Genomic DNA, 27663 nt, shown 5'->3' on the forward strand with positions numbered 1-27663 from the left:
GTGCCGTGCTGTGTTATTGAGCAAGTGTGTGTGCACGTGGAGGGGAAGGAAGTGTCTTCTGCATCCTGCAAATTTCTGCTTTAGATGGCTGGTTATCAGATGCTCTAACATACAGGCATCAGCCTTCTTTTTAGTCTAGTGTGCCAAGTTACCACTAAGATTATTATTATTATTATTATTATTATTATTATTATTAGAATCATCACTTTGACCACATTGATTGTGTTGAAGCCAGCGTGACACATAATTCAAAATATTTCTGGAGCTTTGTGGGCTCTCTCTTCTAAAAGGAGTGCCAAAGATGTACGTCTTCTTCATGAACATAGTGGTGTTGTCTCGAACACCGCTGATGCCTTTGCAGAACATTTCTGTTTGCTATATGGTGTGAAATATGCTTCAAGTAACCTTCCTTCTCAGTCTGGCGCAGTGTATGCTAACAGTCAATGAAAACCTCGTTTCCAAGTATATGAAGTGCCTTAAACTTTCCCTTTCTTGTGGTGTTGATGGTATTTCCTCCACAGAGCTTAACCCTTTGAGACGCTGTCTACACAATTGGGCACAGCAGGAGCGTGCATCAATAGCAAAAGCACTGATGAAAGTAATGGTATTTAAAATGTGTTTCATACATCTTGAAACACTTATTATTGGAACTGTGCTGCAATTTTGAATAATGTGCAGAATGTTTTAACAAAATGAGTGGGAAGGTAGACGGCTGGGTGTTGTTACTCTGTGTCAGTATGTTGTATGTAGCGGGTTCACTTCTTTCATTGTTTTTTACAATGTCGTGCACCAGGCATAATTGTCAAGTGGCTAGATAAGTGCTTATCAAGATTTTCAAAACACGAAATAGTACATGTTTTCATATTTTGTGTTCCTGTAGTGAGTTTTCGCATGGAGTCGAAATTTTGTAAACTTGACAAAACTCGCTAAACAATTGAAAATTCTTAGTATTTGCTGCAGCTGTACACTTTCTACGATTCTGAGGATGCAAGAGATGTGGTGAAAGCAACTTTTCAATCAACGGGATGGAGTGGTGTCTGAAAGGGTTAAGACATATGGAAGCATACTTGTTCCTCGTTCTCACAAGCATCTTCAATAGTTCCCTAAAGTCTAGCACCTTTTCTAGCACTCGGAAGGTAGCATGAACATTGCCCATGCACAAATCAGGTGCTAGATGTGCAGTTACTAACTGCCGACCTATATCTATCCCCTTCAGTGCGTCAGGTGTTCAAATCGATATGGGATTCCTCGCTTTCTGTTAGTGCTAAGAGCATTTTAAGAAATGAACAGCATGACTTTGTGTGCCGACATTTCAGACTTTCAGACTATTTCAGACTGTCAACAGTGTTCACCACTGCATCGACTTCCATAAAGACATTTTTTCACTCTCAAACTGGTGCAGAAGCAATAAGTACTCTTAAATGCTTCCAACACTATGGCATTAAGTTATATGCACAAAACGCACCATGTAAAATTTTGATGCACCCTACATGATGCTTCACTCCTTAGGGTCGATGAAATGAAAAATCTTGGTGTGTACTTCGACAAAATGCTAAGCTTCTCTTCACATAGATAATTACACAGGATGCCCTTCACGCTCTTGGAATTGCATGCCATATATTGCATGATTTCCACTCACCTGTTGTGTTTCTGAAATGCTGCTGTGTGCCTCCAACTACTAGAGTATGCCTCTGTAGGAGGGGGGTGCAATGAGCAAATCTAATTCTGACCTAATTGAACGCATCCAGAATAAATTGATGTCTATCTTCAAGCAGCACTTTTGCCATTCTGGCGACCACAGTTGAGCCTTCTCAAATATACTTCAACTCGCACCTCTAGATTCAAGTCTTAATTAATCTGGCCCTTGTGCCAATAAACTCTACTAATCAATCAATCAAGTCTTAATTAATCGCACCTTTTGTTCCTGTATAAGGTGGTCCATGACATTATACATTCCTTAAAGCCTCTTGATCATATGCATTTGTTTGTGCCGCAACAGTATACCAGGTAGCATTCCACATTCGTTGCCTGGGCTTGTTACAAGATTGTGCTAATAAGACTCGACTCCAAAACATACTTTAGAGTTCATTTCCTGTGTATTGTGTATCTGTAGATAATCACGTAGGATTAACTTCCTTTTACTTTTCCGCATTTCTGTTTTTCCCTATTTGTTTCTCTATCTTCCATTTTTTGTCTACTACATTCATGTTTTCTCTACATTTTGTCTCACATAGTGCTCGTTAAGTGCACCAGTACAAAGGCTCTCTAGCTGTTCCTGGGCACTACAATAAAAATTTGAATGATTGATTATTATCGCAGTATAAAATTGTGATTTTAAGTATGTACTAGTATACTATTTTAGTGCAGTAGCTTTTGTGCAATTAAAAAAAAGGGCATGAATTAAGAAGAGAGTGAGAAAATGATAGATGAAAGTTAGGGAGGTTAACCAGGACTGAGCCCGGTTGGCTGCCCTACACTGGAGAAAGGGAAAGGGGGACGGAAAGATTAAAAGAAGAGAAAGTACACTGGGGATATCAGTCGGTCACTCAGTCTGGATCACAGACGCTGACTCAATCCGGTATCTTTCAAATATCGCAGCAGCACTTTTGTGGCCTTTTGTAGCTGCGATATGCGAGGCCATGTTCCCAAGATCTTGTTCAAGGTGAACGGCTTTCCATCTAGCTGATTGAGAGCTCTGCAGAGGTCTTGCCTTTCATCTTCAAAAGATGGGCAGTAGCACATTAGGTGTTCTATGGTTTCCTCGACACCGCAGGCATTGCACTCGGCGCTATCTGCCATTCCAATCAAAAATGCATATGCACTGGTGAATGCGACGCCCAAACGTAAGCGGCACAGCACTGTTTCCTCATTTCGCAGAAGACCTGGTAACAGCCGCAGTTGCATAGAAGGATCGAGGGAATGCAATCGATGTTGAGTGAATTCACGTGTGTGCCACTTTTCCAATGTCAAAAGAGTGCGCTAGCTTGCCTAAGTGTTGGGCTGCGTCGGTCCGCGATAAAGGTATGGAAACAAGGGTTGCTCCTTCGTGGGCTTTCCTAGCAGCTTCGTCAGCGAGGTCATTGCCGGAGATGCCGCAATGACCAGGCAGCCACTGAAACACGGCGTCGTGTCCTTTCTTGATCACGTGATGGTGCATTTCTCGTATCTCCAACACGAGTTGTTCACATGACCCGCGACGAAGAGATGACAGAAGACATTGTAAGGCCGCCTTTGAATCGCAGAATATTGCCCACCGATTAGCCGGTTGGATATTAATATAATCAACGGCACCTCGGAGGGCAACAAGCTCCGAACCGGTCGATGTTGTCAAGTGAGAAATCTTGTATTGGTTGCTTAGTGATCATGATGGTATAACCACTGCGCTGGTGGAGCTGGTCTGAGTGGAAGAACCATCCGTATATATGTGGACTCGATCAAAGTAGAAAGTGTGCAAACAATCCAGAGCTGCTTGCTTCAAGGCCAAGGTAGGCAGGACGGTCTTCTTTCTTATCCCTGAAACCGTAAGACGCACTTGAGGTTGCTTTAAACACCACAAAGCTGAGGTTGAACGTGCTGAGGGTGTGAAGCCCGATGGTAAGGAGGCACGATGGATGCTGACCTTGTTGGAGAAGGACGCCTGTGGTCGTCGTTCTGGCATGAATTAAGAAAGTGCAATAATATGCTATGTGCCTGATCATATGCATTGTGCTATTGATTTCTTCCGAGTTTTAATAATGGCTGGCTACTGTATGCAGTGTTGCGCAATAAAATAATGTGCCACAGCAATTATTCCGTGCCTCGCAGAAAAAAATTGAATGTATCTTTCTCAGTCAACACATCATAGCAGGCTGAAAACAATAAACTGCAATTTTTCTTTTTGTGGTGACGAAGTGTATAAATTGTGAAAATAACCTGTTTATATATTTCTTATACTATGCAAATGAGCTGCTCCCATACATTCGAATAAGTGCTTCGATAGTACGACTTGGCAAAGGGCAACGAAAGACTCCTATTAAAACCCTCTAATTCTCAAGCTTGTATTATCTGACGGTATGTCATTTCATTAATGTAAAGAAAGGCAAACTTGATATGTGGAAACCAGTTACAATAGAACATGGCCCTTACACTGTGAAAATGTTTTTTAGCAATACACTCAATGTGAAGGCCTCCGGATGTGGTGTTGATGCATCAAAACAACCTAGAATAAGAAAGGTGCTCCATGGGCTAGATTTGACAGAATCAAGAATTGGGGGGAGACAAGATACGAATTACATACATTTTAGCTATCCTAGTTTTTTTTTCTGTGAGTGCTACAGGTGTTTCAATTCGTTTGTACTGATTTTTCTCAGAACCCACTTTTTCACGTTTCTTTCATGTACCAACAAGCATAATTATATTGACACGGATGCTTTATCTGTGTCCGGTTACCGTATTTCACCGGCTAAAAAATGTTAAACGTTATCGCTCGCTGCACGATGCGCCTGAATGTATCGGAAGTTTCGCGAATGTTATCGATGGTTCTGTCTGTTGTCGACGAACCTTGCTAATCTGATTGCATACGCGACAGGAATTGTGTTGTAGTTTCTGGAAGGCGCGCGGGCACCAGCGAATAGGCTGTAACTTTCGACGACTGCCGTATGCAAACCGATGCGCTTGACCCGCAGATGAGATTTTCTACGATTGCCGACATTGCTCGCCGCTATCGTTGCGATTGAGACGGCACTATTTATTTACCGTCACTACTACGTGGCAATATTTCCAACACAGATTTTTTTCAGTTATACTTTGCACGCCTAATTCTTACATAGTTGGCTGTGCAATAAGCTACCAAAAAAAATGAAATGGTGCAACAGTTTTTGATATATGGCATCGTCGTGCAGGTGTTTGCAAAACGATCTTGCAGACAGACGACGCGCGAGCGCTGATGTCGATATTTTAATAATAATAATATATGGGGTTTTACGTGCCAAAACCACTTTCTGATTATGAGGCACGCCGTAGTGGAGGACTCCGGAAATTTCGACCACCTGGGGTTCTTTAACGTGCACCTAAATCTAAGTACACGGGTGTTTTCGCATTTCGCCCCCATCGAAATGCGGCCACCGTGGCCGGGATTCGATCCCGCGACCTCGTGCTCAGCAGCCCAACACCATAGCCACTGAGCAACCGCGGCGGGTTGTCGATATTTTGTACACTATTGTTACTTCAAAAATAAAAAACTGTTGCGGCAGGTGCATATTCATTATTCAAACGTGTTTTTTATATCTAAAAGCGCATACAGATCACTAACTTATTCTTTCAAGCTTAGTTTACAGCAGGCTGTTTTAGGCCGAACTTTGACGGATGAAGACGGAATAGTCCAGCAACAGTGCGCTGCAACCGAGGAGCGAGCAAGGAGGATATATAAAAATTGCTGGAGTGGAGAGAGCGCGCTCCGACTGAAGCCTCCGTCCGCCATCTTACCAGAGGCAGAAAGCGCGCTCGGCGCCGGCGGCACCGGCTCTCGCTGCTGTTTTCGTGAGTTGGTATGCAGTGCAATTTGATGTGAGGGGCATGTAAACACCATCGATTTGATTATGGTTGCCTTTTGCGTTGCCTACGGATGTGCGAACAGGCTGAAGAAGGGTTGTGGCCTCACGTTTCACCTGTAAGTACACGAGAACACGTTCATTGAGCCACTACGCTCGCGTTGCCGATGGATGTCAACTGATAAGTTGTGTGTGTGTGCGCAACGACTAATAGTCCTGGAATTGCCGACAGGTTGGCATGCGAAAGGTGGCATGCGAAAGATGGAGATCGTCTTTGCTGTGTGCATTTCACGCCGGAGTGCTTCGACCGCACCGGACAGACAACACGACTGCGTGCGGGTAGTGTGCCTTCTGTGTTCCCTGCGTTTCCGGAGCATCTACAGAAGCCCGTGAGTATGTTAGAACGTCGCGCGATGTATTTGTGGCGGTCTCGTTTTCGTTGAGAAGAAGTGACCGTGATAAGCCGGATAAAAATCAACACTGTGTGCCCTGCCAGCTGCAAAAGCGAGAAATGCGACTGAGTTTCTCGAGCTCATTAGACCGCGGATGTCGTTTTCAACTAATGTCATTAAATTTACCATTGTCACAGCTAATGAAAGGCATTACCTTTGAATGACATTCTATGAAAATTACACCAAATTTGCCGTCTGGCAGGGTCGCCTCAGCTAAGCTGTAACCATGACATTGGATAGAGACCGCTTTTGCGCCTAGATTTTGCACAGCTTCAATTTTTTTTTTTCATTTTCATAGGATAAAAAGTACGAAAACTGCTACTCATAACCGTAGGCTGCAGATGCGGCTCCAGTCTGCAAATCTGTTCAGTAAGCGCGCGTCGGTGGTGACGTAAAGAGATCTAATTAATATGCAAGCTCAGATGCTAAACAAAATAAACAGGCTAATGATTTGAAAAGATGCTTAAGCAAAATTTGAAAATAACATACATCCACCTTTATAAAGCAGTAAGTTTTGGTAGCAAGCGAGGCATAGCTTTAAAACTGCTCTTATTTTTCTCTGACTTGAGACTCATCAGGTGTACATATGGCGCCTATTTCAGGTGAAAAGGAAGCGTCCAGGCCGCAAGCATGAAGACTGGTTCCAGAAACTGGAGGACCACATCCTTGATCTTGATCCACTTGATAACCATATTTATATTTTGTGCAAAAAAATCGCTGAAGAATATATAAAAGTGAGAATACACCACATGACGAAAGAACGAAACTGTGAACTGATCAAAAACAAAGTGAGACCACTTTTGTCGAGGGTGATTATTTTCAATCACCAGTAGGATGTTTGTCATGGTGTTCTTGACTGTATGTGAGACTTTCTCCTCAATATCTGCTCATTTGAACTTCCTTCTGCGTATCAGTTGGCTGCTGGTTGATGGTAAATAAACGACTACAACTAGAACCACACATTTGCATTCCTTTCTAAATGGGAGCAGCTGCATCAGCAAAGCGAAAAAGCGCGAGCGCAGCTGCATTACGCTTTTCTCCTTAATATTTGTACAGTTACACTGCCTTTTACATGCCAGTTTTCTGCTAGCTGATGGAAAATAAATGGATATAACTAGAACCACTCGTTTTTGTTGCTCTGTAAATGCGAGCAACGTCATCCGCAGCGCGGAAAAGCACGAGCGCGGCAGTGCTAAGATTTTCTGCTTAATATTTGAACTGGCAAACTGCCTTGTACATGCCAGTTTCCCTCTGGTTGAAGAAAAATAGACGTTTAATACTAGAACCGCTCGTTAGCGTTGCTTTGTAAACGCGAAAAAGCGCGGCTGCGCTATGCTTTTCTCCTTAATATTTCCGCAGTTAAATAGCCTTCTTCACGCCAGTTGGCTGCTACAGTTGATGGGAGATAACCGTTTACAACCAGAAGCACTTGTTTTCATTGGTTTCTGAATGCTAGCGCCTTCATGAGCAGCGCGAAAAAGTAGAAGCGCGGACAGGCGCGTTTGCGCCGTTGCCTTTTGCCTCTGGTAAGATGGCCGCCGGCCGTTCGGCGCGGCTTCACCCTTGCCCATAGGCGCGTATAGGCGGCTTCCACTCCAGCAAGTTTTCGAGCTTCAGCGTGCGTCGGAGCTTGTCTCCAGTGGTTGCGCGCCCTTTCCCTCCAGCCGAAGCGAAGCGACGCGTTCGCTTGCCAGCGCGCGCCGAAGTTTTCGGCGCGTGCCAGTGGTTGGGGCATTAGAGCTATAGGTCTATAGCTGCTGGCCGAAGACGGGTCCTTGCTCTCTTTAAATATAGGTATTATGATTACCTCCTTCCAGGCGTGGGGGACGGGGACGTAATATAACTGGCAGAGAATATGGCGTTGAAAAGTGATAGGAGTGTTTTGTGTGCTTCGGCGCGTAAGTGTTCAATAATCTCGTAAACTATTCGATAGTTTACAGGGGCCAATTTATTACAACAATTCAGTGCAGCCTGAAATTCTGGCACGGTAAATAGGTGGTTATAAGGTTCGTGTCAATTTGTTTTCCAATTCAGAGGGAGTCGCTCGGCTTATTGCTGGTATCTCATGAATGTGTCTGAGTAATGGGATGAACTAGAAATGTACTCCAAATGTGCCCCTAGAGAATTAGCTTGGTCGTCAAGGTTGTCTACCTGTGTAAATGTTAAAGGTAGAAGAATGTTTCACGGCCTTTAGTTTTGTTTACCCTATTACAGGCTTTTCTTTCAGCTATATTAGAATTTATACTGTAGATGCATATTTGCCAGCTTTCCTTTTTGGCTCGGCGGCGCGTTCTTCTACCTTCCGACTTTATTTTCTTGAAGCTGATCAAGTTCTCAGTAGTTGGAGAGTCGCGAAGGTGACTCCAAGCCTTATTTTGATTTCTGCGAGTTTCCTTACACTCCTCGTCTCACGAGGGAACACCTCCTTTGGAGGGCGATTAACTGTAAACGCCGTCAAATATGCCACTGCATAATCGATAGGGAGAGTACAGATGTGATCCAAGGTCAAATGCGTCAGCTCTCTGTATCGTTTACAGTCGGCACAGTCGGCTTTCCACTGGGGCAGATGTGTAGACCATTCATCTCCTTTCACTACCTTTATGACAATTGGGAAATAGTCATTCTCGTATGGATATTTCATCACGTTCCACTCCACGTATGGTACGAGTGCACTTGATGCCATACTTAAATCTATAGATGACAGCCTTTTGTTTATCACGCTGTAGAATGTGTTTTTTTTTTCTTATTTTGTAATCATGCACTTCTGGAAAAGGGGGAGTTCTCTAATAAGCAGCGTTTCTGATCACAACGAGAACCTCCCCAGAGGGTGCTATGTGCATTTAAATCGTCTACTACAATAGAAAGCTCGGGAAGTTCTGCGATAATGCTCTAGAATTTCGTTTTCGAAAGTTGATAGCTTGTTAGGATGTATAGAGAAGTCATTGTGACTAGCTTATCAAACAACACGGCCCTGATTGTAACTGCTTCAAGGGGCGTTTGCTGCTTCAAATACTGGCAAGCAACACCCTTATCCACTATCATGGCCACCCAGCCAGATTAGGCGAGAACGTCGTTAAGGCCTTTACGGTAAAGGGCATATTGTCGGAGAAAGTTTTTGTGTGACGGTTTGAAGCGTGTCTCTTACACATACAGCACCCTTGGATTAAACTCACGTAGGAGTTACTTAATGCCATCTAGATTGCGAAGCAGACCTCTCACATTCCAATGTATTAATTGTGTAGCCGCATTGGAAGGGATTATTGCTGTGTGTCAAGCGAGATTAAGTTAGCTCACGAGACCTTTCCAGTCCCCGTGATACGGGATGTTTCTTACGGGTTTTTAGAGCAACGATTGAGAATACTCACAGTGTCATTTTCAAGTTTCTCGCTGTCTACCAAAGCCGAAATACACGCAAACAACCTCAAGTCATCAGCAAACAGTAAAATGTTTCCAAATTTAACGCAACTTATAGCATCCTTTATGAAAACAAGGAAGAGCAATAGGCCCGAAATTGAAACCTGAGGCACACTTAGAGACGAAATGTTGGGTTCAAGTAAAGCACTGTCAACACACACGTAATTTTTCCTCGATGACATGTAGCTAGAAAGCCACTTAGAGCCGATCAGACAGACACCATAACTTTCCATCTTTAGCTCCGAAAAACAGTCGTCCACTTTATCGAAGGCCTTCGAGAGATCGAAGTAGATAGTGCCTACTTGAAAGTGAAACGAAACGAGAGGTGCGCTGTAGTTAAGGTAAGAGCACAGTCATTTCAACAGACCTTCATTTCATAAATCCATGTTGCTGCGGCAACAGAAATTTAGACATGTGGGAAGTGAGACACTTGTGGACAATAGCTTCAAAGATTTTTGCGAGACCTCACAGAAAAAAAATTGCTCGATAATTCGGTGAAGGACGAGCACCTCCTCTCTTCTGGATGGTTACGACTACAGTCCACACCACAGGAAAGACTGGAGTGCTTAAGAAGAGGTTAAAAATAAAAGCCAACACTGTGACAAACAAGTGGTCACAGACTTTAATAATTAAAGGAGGGATCCCATCGGCCGTCAAAGGAAGTTTTGGCTTCAACTTAGTAATCGCATCAACTAACGCTCAGTGAAGCCAATGTATTGATAACATTGGATACGGCATACGACAGTGCGACGTTTGACTTGTCGTCAGATAGGTAACACATGCCAATAAAAGTTGACAAACGTATCAGATACCGACTTAGGCGCTGTAATGAAGTGTAATAAATGTAATGAAGGCACATTTTCTGTGGAAACGCGCGTTACTATATTTAGCGAGCTTCCTGAAAAACTTGAAATAAGTCTTGCTCATCGTGGGTTTCATAAGCAAACATTCCCGCGCAAAAGACTTTTTCTCGAAACGGCGGCATTTCTTTAATTTTTAAGTAAAAGTATTCGAAGCCAGTGTTTTAAAGCAAGCATGAAAGCGTCCTTTTTTCCGCAGAGCTATTTCCAGCTCCCTGGAGAACCAGAAAGCAAGCTTGTCAGGCTTTAACACTCTCTGTGGCAGGCGTCTAACGATGGCTTCCGTTATTAGCCACATTAGATGAGCAGCCGCTGAATGGACATCAGTTCAAGGTAGGACTTCTGACCACGTCAAAGATTGGATATGTTGATAAAGGTCGATGCAGCGCACCTGTGGATGACAGTACATTGGCCTCAAGGAACACCCCCCCCCCCCACACACACACACACATACACACTGGTTACAAAGGCACACTTAAATTCAACCACGAAAGGTGGACGAAATAGGTAAAACTTTACCGATGGGTCCGCAGCTCAAACCGCACTGTCTACTGAAAAACGGAATAGTAGTACGTCGAGAATATTTACGACAATCTTTTTAAAGCATTGTTTTGCGTGAGCCCACAAATGTGGATAAAAGGTATAAACGCAGAAGCCTTACTTGCGATGACCGAATCGCAGTGGTTCGTGCTTTGATACACCCAGTCAGTACACTTAAGACTTAAGATGATCATATAGTCGGACTCAGTGTTTGATAAAATCAATATAACATGGAAGGCTGTCAAAGCGTGTTATAAATAAAGAGCAGTCCAATTTTGGTTGGAAGCTCTAATTTTCATCCGCCGTGGTGGCTGAGTGGCCATGGTGTTGGGCTGCTAAGCATGAGGTCGCGAAATCGAATCATGACCACGCCGGCCGCATTTCGATGGGGGCGCAATGCGAAAACACCCGTGTACTTAGATTTAGGTGCACGTTAAAGAACCCCAGGGGGTCTAAATTTCCGGAGTACCCCACTATGGCGCGCCTCATAATCAGAAAGTGGTTCCGGCGCGTAAAACTCCAGAATTTTATTTATGTTCTAACTTTCGATGAGATAACTTCAACAGTCACGTTACGGAAGTTCTACCCAAACGCAATGTTTCGAAGATTCAATGTCGGGCCTTCGGTGTGCTATTAGCTCTTTTTAATACTTCTACGAGGACCACGCTAGAAAAAAAAAAAATTGACCAGTGACCGCTTAACACCGGTCGCGGCGGAAAACAACATAATCATCAGTTCAATAATTTGCATCCAACAAATCAGGGCACAAACACGTTTCAGTAAGGTAAACTGGGTCAAAAGGTGCTCCTATTGAGTTGGACAGAAATTCATCAGTCTTCATCTGCAGTCACTAACATTCTGACAATATAATTTTATCTTACTCTACATCGCGATCAGATTCGACACTGGGTTCACAAACGTGAGACGATTTCAGTTCGATGTAAAATTCGTGGAAGATACACCCCTCTGGCCCGAGCTCAGGGCATTTCAGTGCCTGGAATGCCCCCTTCGTTCCCATGTATACGGCAAGAGTCGTACGATGTGAACTTCGTCCGAAGCTTCAAAGAAGGCACGGTTTTACCCTGTAGAACAGGCGTGATTGTTTCAAGAACGTCATGAAGTGAAGCGTATGCATCAAGCCGAGAAACGAACAAGCCTTTGGGCCTTACGAGGCACTTTTTACCTTGCGTTCCGTGGAAGTCCCTTCAGAGGCATCTACAGATGAACACATCTCTGAGGCTTTCCAACGACGTCGCCGCAACGCCGGCAGCATCCCAGTCCATGTTGTTAGATGTACTGGTGCAGTCCACTTTCGCGCACTCGGCTGGAATTTGCCACCAACCAAAGCATAGGGAAGCGCTGGAAACTGAGGTATTCAGGCGTTGCTGGGCTGCCGCGTTCGTCGTATAGTAGGTGGCACGTCGTCGTTCGTCGCCGCAGCAGTAGACGAGAAAAGTGGGCGTGTCACATTCGATAAGGACGAAGTGCCTGCCACGCTCTTCTTGTGTAGTCGCGGCAGTTGTGAGCGCAAGAATATGTTTTTTTTCTGTTTTCAAACGTTTCACTTATGTCGTGAGCGAGTCCACTTTGTTTAGAACACCTGGAGACGCGCGCACAACTTCTGACGAAAGCGCGTCACCGTTCGGCGCTATCTCGCTGAAATGCTGGAATGTTGGGATTCCTGGGCCTGCAGCACCGCCATATTTTTTTACCTTGCTTAGATCACCGCCGAACGTAGGACAGGGACTTAAATGTGCTCACTCCCATTTTCGCGAAAACGTTCTAGTCTTCCGGGCGTACGTTGATGCAATTGCGATGAAAGCGCTTCTTGCAGCTGCCAGAACAGTGAAAGAGCTGTTAGCCGTAAATGTGACTCCGAGCAGGACCCACATACGGCCTTTCGTGGCAAGTATTCCAGGAGGGTGGCCGAGGCTGGAGTTCGCAACTTATAGTCGCGTTCCAATGCTCGCCGTACAGAACTAAAAAGATAACAAGGCGACAGCTGTCGTCTTAAGACTCGTTCCAATTCTGACGAAGTCGACAAAACAGCTTCGAGAAGACAGCACCGCAGTCAGAAACGCTACGGGCTACTTTGCGCTCCAAACAAGATACGTGGCTGAGCCGAACGCTTGGAACTCTATGAGAACGTCGTCTGTTTACAAGAAAACGTAGTCACGCTTTCTTAACCGCCTGATGTTGGGTTCTTCATGGGCTCGCACGCGCAAAGTGTTAAAGTATAATAATATAGTGCAATTTGTTTGGAGTGTCATCTTCGGTGTGAAGTGGCGTCATGTCACAGAGGAGCCTTCCAGGCTGTTCGAGATGCGATAAATTACTTGTGCTCGAAGTCATCTTCTAAAGGCGTAAAAGTAGACTGTCTACAATGGTGGTCTGGGCGTGAACACACCCTTACGCTCTCATTATAGAGTAGTCCTTCATTGAACATTCCGCCTCCTGTACTCGGTGATGATGATAATGTAATTTATTGGCATTCTCTTCAAAACAGGGCGGAGAGAAATAGTTGTTTAGGCGAAGTTCTTGAAACTTGCTCATTTCAGCCTTCGACCCCCCCCCCCCCCCCTCCTACTGAATACGATGCCCGCCAACCCTCGACTAGAAGCTCTTCCACTAGTGAGTGGCGTAGCCCATAGGCTTAAGATGCTGACAATTCTTGAGAAGCGAGCTCGGTTCTCAAAAATTGTCATGGTGTGTCATTGAAGCACAGTGACCACTTCTGTCGAAAGGTGGAGTTCGTATCGTGCACTTCCTTTGATCTTTCATCCGGGTTGCGCTGCCCACCCCTAGGAACATGTTGAACTGGATATTTTTTTTCTCATTCCCGGCGATAGCCGGCATGGACACCGGACACCGGATATCGGCGGTGGCGGCGGCGGCGGACACCACCGCCAATCAAAACGGCAACTGGAATGAGCCCACAACAGCATACGCTGTAAAAATAATCCCATTGTAACATTCTCCTTTGTAGCAGCCGGTAATTGGGGGGTTGCCTAAAGTATGGCGCCCCGGGGTGCGGGGGTAAGGGATTACCCCTGCCCACTGCACGACCCAAGGCTAACTACACGACCCTGTCTCGTACATCTACAACTGCACCAACAGAAAACAACCAGGTAAGACCAAACATCCCATCAACTAAGAGTCACCTGTGCCTCTTTATTCAGACCGGAAATTCATATTGCTATCACTGCGACGTTGTGAATTTGGTCGAACACATCTCGCGGAAACTGAAAGATCATGCCGCCGAGCAGAACTGAAATCGGATCAATATCGAGAAACCGAGAAATCGAAAGCTGGATATTGGATCCCGAGACCTCGCGACCGAAGGGGCACGAATCCGTGGAGCCTCTTCGCATGCCTCCAAGCAAGAGGCTGCCTTTCGAAACATTGGCTTACCTCGAGTACTTTCGTTTGAAATGTACTCGATATATTGAATTCCACTGATATATGAGAGCAGCGAGCGTTATGAGGCTCATATTTTCTGTTATTTTATTCTGCTCACCCGAGCGGAGATGTTTAGGCCTTCTCACGTCTTTACTTGCAGAATATCGCATAGACGGATGCATTCTGACGAACTATTTTAAGTATTCATAAAGCCCCGCTTTCCTTTTTTTTTTCATTTTCATTAGAGCGCAATGAACAGAAAAAAAAGAGGATGTTGGTGCCAATTGCATAACCACAACCTCCATCTAAACTGATAAATTTTAGTGCACAACATCGTTTATCTAAACCCTAAACAGAGACGTAAAATTTGTTGTATCGTGAATTAGTAAACTTTCGTAATGCTTGCTGGGATTTGAGAGTATGTGCGATTCTTTATAGCGACTGCTAGCAAAAGCGCTCTCAGTGACCTAAGCCTGGAACTAATCAGATACCCAGTGGTTCTGAGCGCAAAGAGAACAACATAAATGTCTTCTGTGCTCCGTATTCTTCATAGCCGGCTTTCAGCAATAACGCAAGGTCTGCGTATACAATGCGCGACAGGATGCCTCGTTGCTACCAAGATAAATAGTTAGCGACAAACCGGCGAGCCGTATTTGAGTTTATAACACCCCAGCAGCGCTCGTTGAGAAACTTTCTCCGCAGGGTTAGCGCGCGCCGAATCACTGAGCTCCCATATGGCAAGTGTCACGCATGTGAAAGATCGATGTGTTGGAAATACGCCGCTTCGATTCCCAAGACAGTTAATTGCCGGCCGCTCACTCAGACTCGTACACAATCCAGATCATTAGCCGAGGATGCCTTCCCGGGGAGTCGCTTATGCTGGAAGCTAAGCTCCCCGTTTGGACACGGCTTGAAACATTTGGCAGAGACAGATTCATTCAAACTACTGGCAGTATGCACATATGAACGAGAGATTTAAATTGAATGCATTTTTTTAAAAGGAAGCCGTGTTGCCCCTTCAGGCAAAACGTTAAGGACGGCAAACAAAAAGGTTGTAGCTAGGAAACGGAGACGTTAGAAGGGAACTTGGCCTCTCTGAGGTCACAAGGCAGCCCGTCAGAAATAAGTTCGAAATTTCTGCTTTAACGAATGCAGTCACACGTAGAGCTCCACCAGATGTCAGCAGCCGTGCTGTACCACTTTATGCCGAGAAATGAAGTGCCGCACACTGTAGTCGGACGAGCAATCCCGCGCTCACCTTATCTTATCTTACCTTACCTTATCTCCATTTGTGAAAAGTGCGTGACCGCGGCTTCAAAAGGAGGCTAACGTTAAGCGCTCTGCTTTTGATTTGGCGACCGTGCTTCGAAGTTAGCAATTCAATCGTAACAACTGCTTGGTCGTTTCCGAACTTGTTTCACGGCCAGCTTAAGAGGAAGCTTTAGCTCTGCCCTAACTCCCACGCGGCCAATTCAAATACATGTAAAACGCAAAAACGCTTTTCTGGGACACCTGCGGGACCGATTTCAATAAAATTTGTTGCACTTGAGAGAGAAAGTTAAATTCTAGCGACTGTCTGAAGCGGAATTTCCATTCAGGGCTTGAATTTTGTTACAAGGATTTTGAAAAATTCGAAAGTAAGAAAAAAAGAAAATAGAAGCACGAAGTTTACAACTTAATAGCTCTGCATCAAAGACAGATATCGCGGTTCTGTAAACGGCATCCATTAAATCAGTGAAAGCGGACAAATTCGATAGGTCATTTTTTATCTTAGGTGAATTTCTTACATTGTGCACGAGGGTTCCGGAAAAGTGATATTTTCATGTTATTAAATTTCTTGAGATTCATGTGTAGCATATCAATTTTGTCCGCTTTAGATTTACGATTAAACCCGATTCACAGAATCGTGGTATCATTTCTGATTGCTGTGTTACAGAGTTGTAAACTTGATAGTTTCGTTTTCTGAAAAGGTATTATTTTTGCCAATTTTTAATAAAAAATTGACGACCTAATTCAAAATTTCGACACCATCACTCACTGGGTTTTAGGGTTTTCTTTTAAACGCAACAAACCGCACCAAATTTGGTGCAGTGGTTATTAAGAAAAACGAATTCTCATTTTACATGTACTTAGACAGGAGCACCGGAGCTAAAGCTTCCTCTTAAGAGGAAGCTTTAGCTCGCTGCATGAGTGGAGGTCTGTCTGCGGCGGCTGCTCTGAATCGCGCCCACGCGTCACCAGCGTGCAGCCTGTCGCGATGTCCTGATTTGCGATTGGATTGCGCAACATTTTGACGAGACACACAGAAGAGACACACACCACAAGCGCTCTGTGGTGTGTATCTCTTCTCTGTGTCTCGTCAAAATGTTGCGCAATCATGCTATACCAACACGCCCAGTCGACAACCTTGGCTGATTTGCGAGCCATTCGCGACCTATATAAGTCGTTTGCGACGTGCCGCACGAGACCGATTGTCCGCGCCAGCCAATATATCGCGAAATGAAAACACGTATGCGGTTGCGCTCAAATTTCGCGTTAGGGAGTATCGTAATCGTCGGTGCATTTTTTCTACGCTTTATGTGGGCATGAACTGGCCTAAACTCCAAAGCAATCTATACTAACTTATAGACCCTGCAAGTACGTATAAATGCTGATAATTGCAGTGCTTCCGCTTATTCGTGCGTCCGCGTCGTACTCATTTCAATATCGGCATTCTGCGCTGGAGGTCCTGTGTCCGAATCCTGCCATCGGACAATTTCAATAACGTTATTTTATTATTTATAACACAGTACTTTCTTAAAAAATGATCCCTTTGCAAACTCTCGAAGCCATTTAATGCCGGAAGGACGAAGTTGAGGCAGATCCGTGGGCTACCCATCATCGTCCATGCTGGCCGAACTGTCCCACTGGCAGCTCCTGTAGACACTCACGCCCCAGTTCCCTCTAGTAATCGTATGAAACTCAATGCTTTCAGCTTTCGGAAATTCTGGAGTATTCTAATCGACACAGTACTGCGGAAAACCACTTCCAATTTCTCACGCATTCCAATGGCCACAAACTGCGGCCTTAATTCCGAATGCATTTCGGCTACGAAATGCAATGCGGCTTACCTGGGATCCTAAGCTAGATGTGTAGAATTTTCCGTGGTTTAAGAATGATTAATCTATGAAAGAAATTTAAATATTTTAATATACCAGGAATGATGGAGAACGAGCTTGTGGGCGTTTGCCATCCTCTCGTTACGATGGGCATGATCATATCATCTTCATTGTCATCCCCACCTTTGTCGTCGTCATTATCATTATCATCAAGTTGCTGGTTGTGTTTTCCAAAAAAATACACAAACTTTAATAACAAGGGGTGATCAAAAGGACTGACGTTAATCCGACCTACTGGTTATCAATACGTTAACGTTAACTACCGACTGGTTATCAATAGGTCCTTAGCCCTGTGATGTCCGAACAAAATCCTACATCAAGGAAAAAAATAACTTGAGCCACCAATTACTTGGCCACTGGATTGATGATCGTCGCCGTAGCGCAAGTTGTAGTGGAACGCAGGCGTAACGCGCAGTTTGTGGGTTCGGCTCCCACCGGAGGCAGGTAATCTCTTCGTCCACTTTCATTTCCCTTTTCCTGATTTTATTCGACTTTTCAATTACAGCTACAGGTATTTACCCCGATGCTTTTCTTGGCATCATCTACAGTTGGCTTTCCTGGTCGGGGTTAACAATAAATCGAGCTGCTCTGCTTCCCTTCCAATCAATCAATCAATCAATCAATCAATCAATCAATCAATCAATCAATCAATCAATCAATCAATCAATCAATCAATCAATCAATCAATCAATCTTATTACATAAGAATACTGCACAGATATATGTGTACAGAAGGATGTCTCATAGTAAAGACTGAATTGGGACCTCCTGTTCATGGTTAACATATAAGTTCATTGGCAAGGAACAGCAGCTCAATCGGTACAATTAGTTACCAGTACAATTACAATTACCTCGTTCTTACATAGCGAAGGTCTCAAATCTGGCAGCCATCATGCCTTTATAGTTAGCATGCGAGGGTTTATTACCACTGTGCCCGCATGGTTAAGTTCACGTGCTACGTATGCTATCGGGCAAAAGAAAAAAAAAGATGTTTCACCATGCTATGGCCCCAGTGGCATTGGCACGAGTGGCACTGGCATGGCCCGAGTGCATGGCCCATGGCATGGACAGATGCCATCAGCATCTCAGTGTTTGATCTAGTACACATAAATACCCAATATAGGGGATGGACTGATGGCCGTCGCCGTAGCACAATTGGTAGTGCGATCCATGCGTAATACGGAGGCTGCGGGTTCGTCTGCTTCTGGCGACAAGTTACCTTTCATTTCCTTTTAGAGCGCCGCTCTTAGGCACCCGTTCCTCCGGCGAGCGCCGTCGTCGGCGTCCCTCGTAACCGAGCGAACGAGCACAAAATGAAAGAGCGAACACGGAGCGCAGCGGGAGGTGAGAGACGGCGATAGCGAAGAGAGAACGAGGAGGAAAGCGGATGAGGAGGGCATGGCGAAAGCGTGAGAAGCGTAGGGCCGCACAAGACGGGCTCTGCGGCGACGATGGCTGCAAGTTGGCGCCAGAATAGCACGCGTCGTCTGTTCACCAATGAAGCCAACGATACCACATATGGAACAAAGCGCTGCATGAGCGGCGGTCTGTCTGCGGCGGCTGTTGTGCATCGCGCCCCCGCGCCACCCGCGCGATGCCCCTCGCGATCTCCCAATTAGCGAGACACTCACGCTACATTTCGCTCCGTCCACAACGTGCCGCACGAGACACATTGTCCGCTCCAGCCAATATATTGCGAAGTGAAAACACGCATAGAGCTGCGCTCAAACTTACATTAGAGACTATCGTAATCGTCGGTGAATTTTTTGTTCCTTATTATCTATCTAACTATGTCAACCACATCCCCGCAGGGGCGTCTGCGTCAGCAGGCGTTTGGTGTGTTGCGCCACCACGTACCCGAGCACATGAGGTTTGGACCCTCCCGCGTGTAGCCGTGCGCGGCTTAGCCGTGTCCGGGGAAAGGGGGATCCTGGAGGTTGAGCCGATGCCGGGTGTTCGGACCTTTAAGGCCCCCCGGCGGAGGCAACACACCTCTTTGGCCTCTGCTTCACGTAGACGGCACCCCCGGACTGACCCACCCGGGGGAAATCGGTAGTTGCCTTTTCCTGTCTCTCGCTCTCCCTCCAACCTTCGTCTTTCCCTCACTTTCCATCTTTCCTGTCTTCTCCTAACTTCCGCTCACTTCCAATTTTTCCAGGCAGCAAGGGTTAACCTTGTGTGAATAGCCAACCTAGGTTATCTCATATTTGGTTATAGTGATAGCGTACAGCTGGCGCTTACAGGACCTGTTTTTTACAGTCCCTGTAGCGTCCCCTTGTAGGGCTCCATGGTGGGTGGTTGGCGTTATTGCCGAAAATTACATTATTCTATGGCTAGTTCCTTCCCTGCACTTCCTGATCGCCCTCAGAAAAGAGGGCGCACCGATGAAGTATTCCAGTTTTTTGGACGGCAAAAAGAATCCTTCCCACGTTTCCACGTGATTCATTCTGCAAAACCAGATAAACCAGTACGAACAATCTCACCCTTCCTTGTTTCCAAGTCATTGACTGAAGTCTTTGGTCCTGGATATAAGGCGTCGAGGATGGCAAGCGGAGATCTCCTCTTGGAGCTCCGCAATCAAAAACAGTATGAAAAATTGTCAACACTTGTTTCATTTGGGGAAACCCAAATAATTATAACCCCGCACCGCACGATGAACACCACCCGTGGTGTTGTCTCTGACGATGACATGATGGAGCTCACTGAGGCTGAACTCTTGGAGGGCTTCAGTGACCAGAATGTTATCAATGTTAAGCGAATTAAGATGAGGCGAGATGGAAAAGAGATCAAAACGAAACACCTGATACTCACCTTCGGCTCAAGTGTCCTTCCCGAGTCCATCGAGGCCGGTTATATCAAACTTCGTGTTAGGCCATACGTTCCCAATCCCCTTAGATGCTTTAAGTGCCAAAGGTTCGGTCACAGTTCTCAGAACTGTCGAGGCCGGCTGACTTGTGCCAAGTGCAGTGACAAAGAACATTCCTCCGAAACATGCCAGAACACTCCACATTGTGTCAACTGTGATGGCGAGCATGCCGCATACTCGCGGTCCTGCCCGTCCTGGAAAAAAGAAAAAGAAATTGTGACCATAAAAGTAAAAGAAAACATATCATTCAAAGAGGCACGCAGGCGGGTTGCATACCTTCCTAAGGCCAGCTTTGCCGAAGTGGCGCGTCAGGGGGCAGCGTCACAACGGCCTCCGGCGGCTGTCCGACCCACAAGCAGTGAGTCGGCAGTCACGCCATCTGCCCCCGCGGCGGTTGCAGCTAGCGCTGCTCCGTCAACCGAGGAGAAGGGACCATCCACCCCGAAGGTGGGCGCAGCCGAGGCTGCCCCAACCTCCGAGGCCCCTTCCAGCGCTGGCAACGGCCAGCGCAGCCAAATCCCTCAGGGAGTCCCATCGACCTCCGGGCTGGTGGGCGCAGGGGTCTTGCCCTCCAAGGCGGGACTCCCTCTGAAAACTTCCCGCTCGCAAGAGCACGTGTCCGGCGCCTCACAAGAGGCAATGGACACCACACCTATCCTCAAGGCGCACCAGGCGCCTAAGGAGCGTCGAGAATCACTCGAACGCTTCAAAAAGAACAAAACACCAATTACAGGGCCTCGAAAGGGCTCTGTAATCTAAGGCATCTTTCCGTTTCCGTACACACAGCACTAACTTACATTAAATATGGATACACAAATCATACAATGGAACGTCAGAGGTCTCCTTAGAAACCTTGATGATTTGCAAGAACTCATCCACAAACATAATCCAAAAGTGCTGTGTTTACAGGAAACACACTTAAAATCTAAACACACAAACTTTCTCCGTACGTATGTTACGTTTCGCAAAGATCGCGATGATGCCGTCGCATCATCGGGTGGTGTTGCGATTCTTTCTCATAGAAGTATTGCGTGTCAACCTCTACAGCTACAAACGCCCCTTGAAGCAGTGGCGGTTCGAGTTGTCCTACTAAACAAACTCATCACCATTTGCTCCCTTTACATACCCCCGTACTACCAACTGAACAAACATGAATTTCACTCCTTGATCGATCAATTGCCAGAACCTTATGCTCTTCTTGGCGATTTCAATGCGCACAGCTCCCTGTGGGGCGACTCTCGTATAGATGCGCGAGGTCGCCTTGTTGAACAGTTCCTTTTTTCTTCTGGAGCGTGCCTTATCAATAAGAAAGAACCTACATATTACTCTCTTGCAAACCGATCCTTTTCGTCAATAGATCTTAGTATAGTCTCCCCGTCGGTACTGCCTGAACTTGAATGGGAAGTTACCGACAACCCTTACGGTAGCGACCACTTCCCTATACTGCTAAGATCATATAAAGAAAACGAATATCCACCATACGCTCCTAGATGGAAGATTGAGACAGCTGATTGGGAGAAATTTCGATCTCTAACTAGTATCTCATGGGCCGACCTGTCTTCGTTAGGAATTGACGCTGCAGTTGAGTTTTTTACAGCATTCATAATAGATGTCGCATTTAAATGCATATCAGAAGTAAAAGGTTTGGCCTGCAAACGACGTGTCCCATGGTGGAACGACGATTGTAGGATCGCTCGTAAAAAACAGAACAGGGCGTGGGGGTTGCTACGCGCTTCTCCCACTGCAGAGAATCTAGTCAACTTTAAAAAAGTAAAATCCGAAGGCAGGCGAACCCGCCGACAGGCCAGACGAGAAAGTTGGCAGAAGTTTCTATCGAGTATTAACTCTTTCAGAGATGAGGCGAAAGCCTGGAACAGGGTCAATAGGATAAGAGGGCGACAAGCACATGCGCTCCCTTTGGTAAACACAGAAGGCGATACCCTACAAGATCAGGCGGACTCACTTGGGGAGCACTTTGAGAGCGTGTCAAGTGCCAACCATTACTCGCAATCCTTTCTCATATATAAACAAATAGAAGAATGTAAGCCACTCATGAGAAAATGTCAACAGAATGAACCATACAACTGTCCTTTTAGCATTGCCGAGTTGAGAGCTGCCTTGAGTGCATGCAAGAGCTCTGCACCGGGATCTGACAGGATCATGTATGAAATGATCAAAAACTTACATAAAGACACCCAAGTTACACTAGTCACACTTTTCAACACCATTTGGGCTGCGGGATACCTCCCGACTGCATGGAAAGAAGCTATAGTGATCCCGGTTTTGAAACAAGGCAAAGATCCTTCCTCAGTGGCAAGTTACCGCCCGATAGCCCTGACAAGCTGCCTTTGTAAGGTATTTGAAAAAATGATCAATCGCCGTCTCGTGCATCTCCTAGAGTCCAGGAAAATGCTTGACCCATTTCAGTGTGGTTTTCGGGAAGGGCGATCTACAACCGATCATCTTGTGCGCATCGAAGCGAGCATTCGCGATGCATTCGTGCACAAGCAATCTTTCTTATCTGTATTTCTGGATATGGAAAAAGCGTACGACACAACCTGGCGGTACGGAATCCTGCGCGATCTTTCCGCGCTAGGTATCCGCGGCAATATGTTAAATATTATAGAGAGCTACCTAGAGAACCGTACATTTCGAGTGAAAATAGGTCCTGCACTGTCGCGTACATTCATACAGGAAACTGGGGTACCCCAGGGTGGCGTACTCAGCTGCACGCTCTTTGTCGTCAAAATGAACACGCTTCGTGCATCTCTACCACCAGCTATTTTCTACTCCGTCTACGTAGACGATATACAGATAGGATTCAAATCCTGCAATCTCACTGTCTGCGAGAGACAGGTACAGCATGGTTTGAACAAGGTGTCACAGTGGGCAGAGAAAAACGGATTTAAAATCAATCCTCAAAAGAGTTCTTGTGTGCTGTTCACAAGGAAGAGAGGCCTAGTTCCGGATCCTTGCTTACAAATGTGTGGACAAGAGATACCAGTAAACAAAGAGCACAAATTTCTAGGTGTCATACTTGACTGCAAACTCACTTTCGTCCCCCACATTAAACATCTTAAAGAAAAGTGTCTAAAAACAATGAACATAATCAAAATTCTATCCCAGACTACGTGGGGTAGTGACAGAAAGTGCTTAATGAACCTCTATAAAAGCCTCATTCGATCACGACTAGACTATGGTGCCGTGATTTATCACTCTGCCGCCCCAAGTGCGCTAAAAATGCTAGACCCTATTCACCATCTAGGTATCCGCTTAGCCACGGGCGCTTTTAGGACAAGTCCCATTGAAAGTCTGTATGTAGAATCAAATGAGTGGTCACTCCATTTTCAAAGAACATACATCAGCCAAAGTTATTTCCTAAAAGTCCACTCTAACCCTCAACATCCATGTTTCAATACCGTTAACGATATGACATATGCTACACTCTTTCATAATCGTCCCTCAGTAAGACAGCCTTTCTCGCTACGTGTGAGGGAGCTTAGCGAAGAAATGCACGTTCCACTCCTCGAGCTTCGCCTAATGCATCCAGCCAAGCTGCTACCTCCTTGGGAGTGGCAGCTCATACAATGTGATATATCGTTCGTGGAAGTCACAAAGCATGCCCCAGAGATTGAAATAAAGATGCATTTCCGGGAACTCCAGCACAAATACTCCTGCACGGAGTTCTACACAGACGCATCAAAGTCACACGACGGGGTATCCTATGCAGCCGTCGGTCCATCCTTCTCGGAATCCGACGCACTGCACCCGGAAACTAATATCTTTACGGCTGAGGCCTACGCACTGCTGTCGGCCGTAAAGCATATAAATAAATCACAACTCCAGAAATCAATTATATATACGGACTCCCTAAGCGTCGTGAAGGCCTTGATGTCACCCTATAGACACAAAAATCCAGTACTTAATAAACTATATTCCGTCTTGTGTAGAGCGTACATATCTAACCAGCATATCACTATATGCTGGGTGCCTGGCCATAGGAGCATCGAGGGCAACGTTCTGGCGGACGAGATGGCTACGTCTATAGCATCGCAAGCCGTTAACCCTACTGCTGAGGTGCCTGTCACAGATTTGAGGCCTTTCTTGCGAAGGCGGCTGCGTGCCCACTGGCAACGCATGTGGGACGCGGAAAAAGATAATAAGCTCCACCTAATAAAGCCAGAGTTAGGACTCTGGCCTTCCGTAACAAAATCACGCCGGACAGATGTCCTATTCTGTCGTCTAAGAATAGGACACACATTTGGCACACATAACTTTTTACTCACCGGAAACGAGCCTCCAACCTGTGGTAGATGCGGGGAGAGGCTGACTGTCCTCCACGTCCTTCTGGAGTGTCGGGCAGCCGAATCTGAAAGAAAGAAACATTTTTCCTTAGCATACCGCCAGCACATCCCCCTTCATCCAGTAATGTTACTCGGCCCAGAACCGCTGTTTGACTCCAGCGCAGTGCTGGGCTTCCTGAAAGATGTTGTTTTGCATGTTCTTAGCCCCACATGTTCGTAGCGGGTCCTCTCTTCAGAGGATACCGCTGTGATAGCTCTTTCGTGTAGCACGCGCCTCTAGGCCCTTGTGTTTCAAGGGCTCTGGCGAGGCAGCAGTGCTCCAAGTAATTTTACTATCTTATACATTTTTCATTTTGCATCATTCTCCTACGATGGATTTTAATGGTCATAGTTTTCTTCATAAATCATCGCCATAATTTTATAGCACGTACATTTTACGCAGTTTACAGCGACTATTTTTAGGCCACTTTACAGCCAACTCACATCTTCCATAATAAATCAACAATAACACTTGTCATGGCGCTCTTTGGCCAAACCTGGCCCTTGCGCCACTAAACACAACACATCATCATCATGTCAACCACATCCAATTACCCTTACGCTTTCCTTGCCTTCATTGCCTGCTAGCTTTCACGTTCTTGCTTACTTTCACATCTCGTCGTGAATAGTACAATCGCACAAAACCGATGAAACATTATTTAATGTAAAACATAGCTAGTGAGCTGTCTCACGTAACAAACTATTTTTAAACCTAACTGTGGGAATAACAAGCGCAAAAGGACACAGACGTGAGGACAGACAGGGCTGTCGGTCCCTACTTTTGCATTTATGCCTGCTTTTGCCTATCGTCCACATAGTTATGCACAATATTTCCTTACTAAATGGCAAAACAAATCCAACAACTTTCCTCTGAGCTTATACAGCGTTAACTAAGGTTTCTTTAGAGCACACATTCATAAGAATTTGCAAGGGCAGCTGCTCTGTTTGCCTCAACACTCATCGCCTTGCTACCCCCCTCCCATTTTCCTCACACACGCACGCACCCAAAGAAACCATGCACCTCCCAGCACCTTTCCCCGTATGCCTCAACACTTGATTCGCTTTCCCACTCTTATTGAAACCGCGCGATTTGTTCCTTTCCTGAGGCACTCTCATCATGAACTCGAGCACAGGCACAACAGATTTCTCTGATGCGCTTCTTCTAACACTGCAACAAAACAAAAGAACAAGTCCTTCCGTGCCGGAATCCATCGCTACGTTCACCAGCAAACGGCGTTCTCCCTCTTCGGAATCACGCTTCGACTGAGATAACGAGACAGCGAACGGGCATCCTCCGGTGGAGCACCGGCTGGTTGATTGCGCAAAGGCATGGTATGGCATTTGAATACTGCAGCGGCGTACGCTTTTGCCTGAGTCGAAAGGGCTTGCGTTTTCATGCTTTCGACAGGAAGAGAAGTACAGACGATTTCGCTCGCATGATAACAGCAGCGAGAGTGCGACTCCAAAAAACTTCCGGTCACTGAAGAGCGGCTCAAGATGATCGACAGAGTTAGCAAGATGGCAAAGGCCACAGGGGCCCTGGACCGAGGGCTCCACCTTCGCCGGGATACCTCCTTTGTGAAAATAGTTTTTCATTCATTCATTCATTCATTCATTCATTCATTCATTCATTCATGCCGGTCCCGGGCCATATAAGACTACTGCGCCGGAACGCAGAGGCCATTTAAGTTGTTTCACTGTGCGGAAAGTCTATGTTTAAGTTAGATAAAATACATGCGCAATGCGCTTGAAGACTAATGCATATTTTTTTTGTGTAACTTACGGCAACCTTGCCTTGTAAGGTTGTCGTTAGGGACAGAGGAAAATTGTTGAAAATCTGCGGGCATAGATTTTAACGCATGCTCGATATCGCCGCCAATGCCTTTCTTGCTCCGCTGCATATCGTGGGCTACGCCAGTGAGCGAAACCGTAAGCTGTCCGAGGCTTCACTCGCTCTATAACAGCAGCGAGAGCGCGGCCCGAAGAAACTTCCAGTCGCGTGCCTTATCGGTCTACTACGCTGGAACACAAAGCGCGTTTTTCAGTTGTTTTACTGTGCGAAAAGTCTATATTTATGTTTTGAGATAAAGATCATGCGCTTTACGCCTCAAGACTAGTACAAAATATGTTCGTATAATTCACGGCAACATTAACAACAAATGTTTAACAGTCTCGGAAGAGAACAGCAGTTTACGATAGGTAGTGAGGCACTGGAAGTGGTAAGGGAATACATCTACTTAGGGCAGGTAGTGACCGCGGATACGGATTATGAGACTGAAATAATCAGAAGAATAAGAATGGGCTGGGGTGCGTTTGGCAGGAATTCTCAGATCATGAACAGCAGGTTGCCATTATCCCTTAAGAGAAAAGTGTACAGCAGCTGTGCCTTACCAGTACTCACGTACGGGGTAGAAACCTGGAGGCTTACGAAAAGGGTTCTACTTAAATTGAGAACGACACAACGAGCTATAGAAAGAAGAATGATGGGTGTAACGTTAAGGGATAAGAAAAGAGCAGATTGGATGAGGGAACAAACGCGAGTTAATGACGTCATAGTTGAAATCAAGAAAAAAATTGGCATGGGCAGGACATGTAATGAGGAGGGAAGATAACCGATGGTCATTAAGGGTTACGGACTGGATTCCAAGGGAAGGGAAGCGTAGCAGGGGGCGGCAGAAAGTTAGGTGGGCGCATGAGATTAAGAAGTTTGCAGGGACAACATGGCCACAATTAGTACATGACCGGGGTAGTTGGAGAAGTATGGGAGAGGCCTTTGCCCTGCAGTGGGCGTAACCAGGCTGATGATGATGATGATGATGGCAACATTCACTTGTAAAACTTGTAATGTACAAAGGAAAAATGCTGAAAATCTGCGGGCTTAGATTTTAACGCACTCCGTCTACTCGATATCGCAGCGAATGAATTTCTTACTCACTAAATTTAGGGGGGCTACATGAATGAGCAAAACCGGAAGCCGTCCAGAGCCTATGTTTGTAAACAGTGAAATGGTGTCGATAGCATTCCATAATAATTAATGGGAAAGCATTAAATGGCTCTCAATTGTAATTGTACTGGTAACTAATTGTACCGATTGAGCTGCTGTT

General features: G+C 45.7%; 1 protein-coding gene and 1 long non-coding RNA gene across 2 annotated transcripts in view; one reads left to right on the forward strand and one right to left on the reverse strand.

Annotated features, from left to right (window-relative positions):
* LOC126527703 (uncharacterized) overlaps positions 1 to 12660 on the reverse strand; it is a 58507-nt gene extending 45847 nt beyond the window's left edge. Inside the window, exon 1 of the mRNA XM_055068893.2 lies at positions 11978 to 12660. Within this exon, the coding sequence (XP_054924868.1) occupies positions 11978 to 12067 (90 nt within the window). The 5' untranslated portion in view covers positions 12068 to 12660. The remainder of the gene's footprint in view (positions 1 to 11977) is intronic.
* LOC129383892 (uncharacterized) lies at positions 5398 to 6725 on the forward strand. Its single transcript, XR_008611717.2, has 2 exons — positions 5398 to 5917; positions 6583 to 6725. It is a non-coding gene; the product is annotated as an uncharacterized lncRNA (long non-coding RNA).
* Positions 12661 to 27663: the final 15003 nt, after the last annotated feature.

This window comes from Dermacentor andersoni, chromosome 9, assembly GCF_023375885.2.
Source record: "Dermacentor andersoni chromosome 9, qqDerAnde1_hic_scaffold, whole genome shotgun sequence".
Classification (NCBI taxonomy): domain Eukaryota; kingdom Metazoa; phylum Arthropoda; class Arachnida; order Ixodida; family Ixodidae; genus Dermacentor; species Dermacentor andersoni.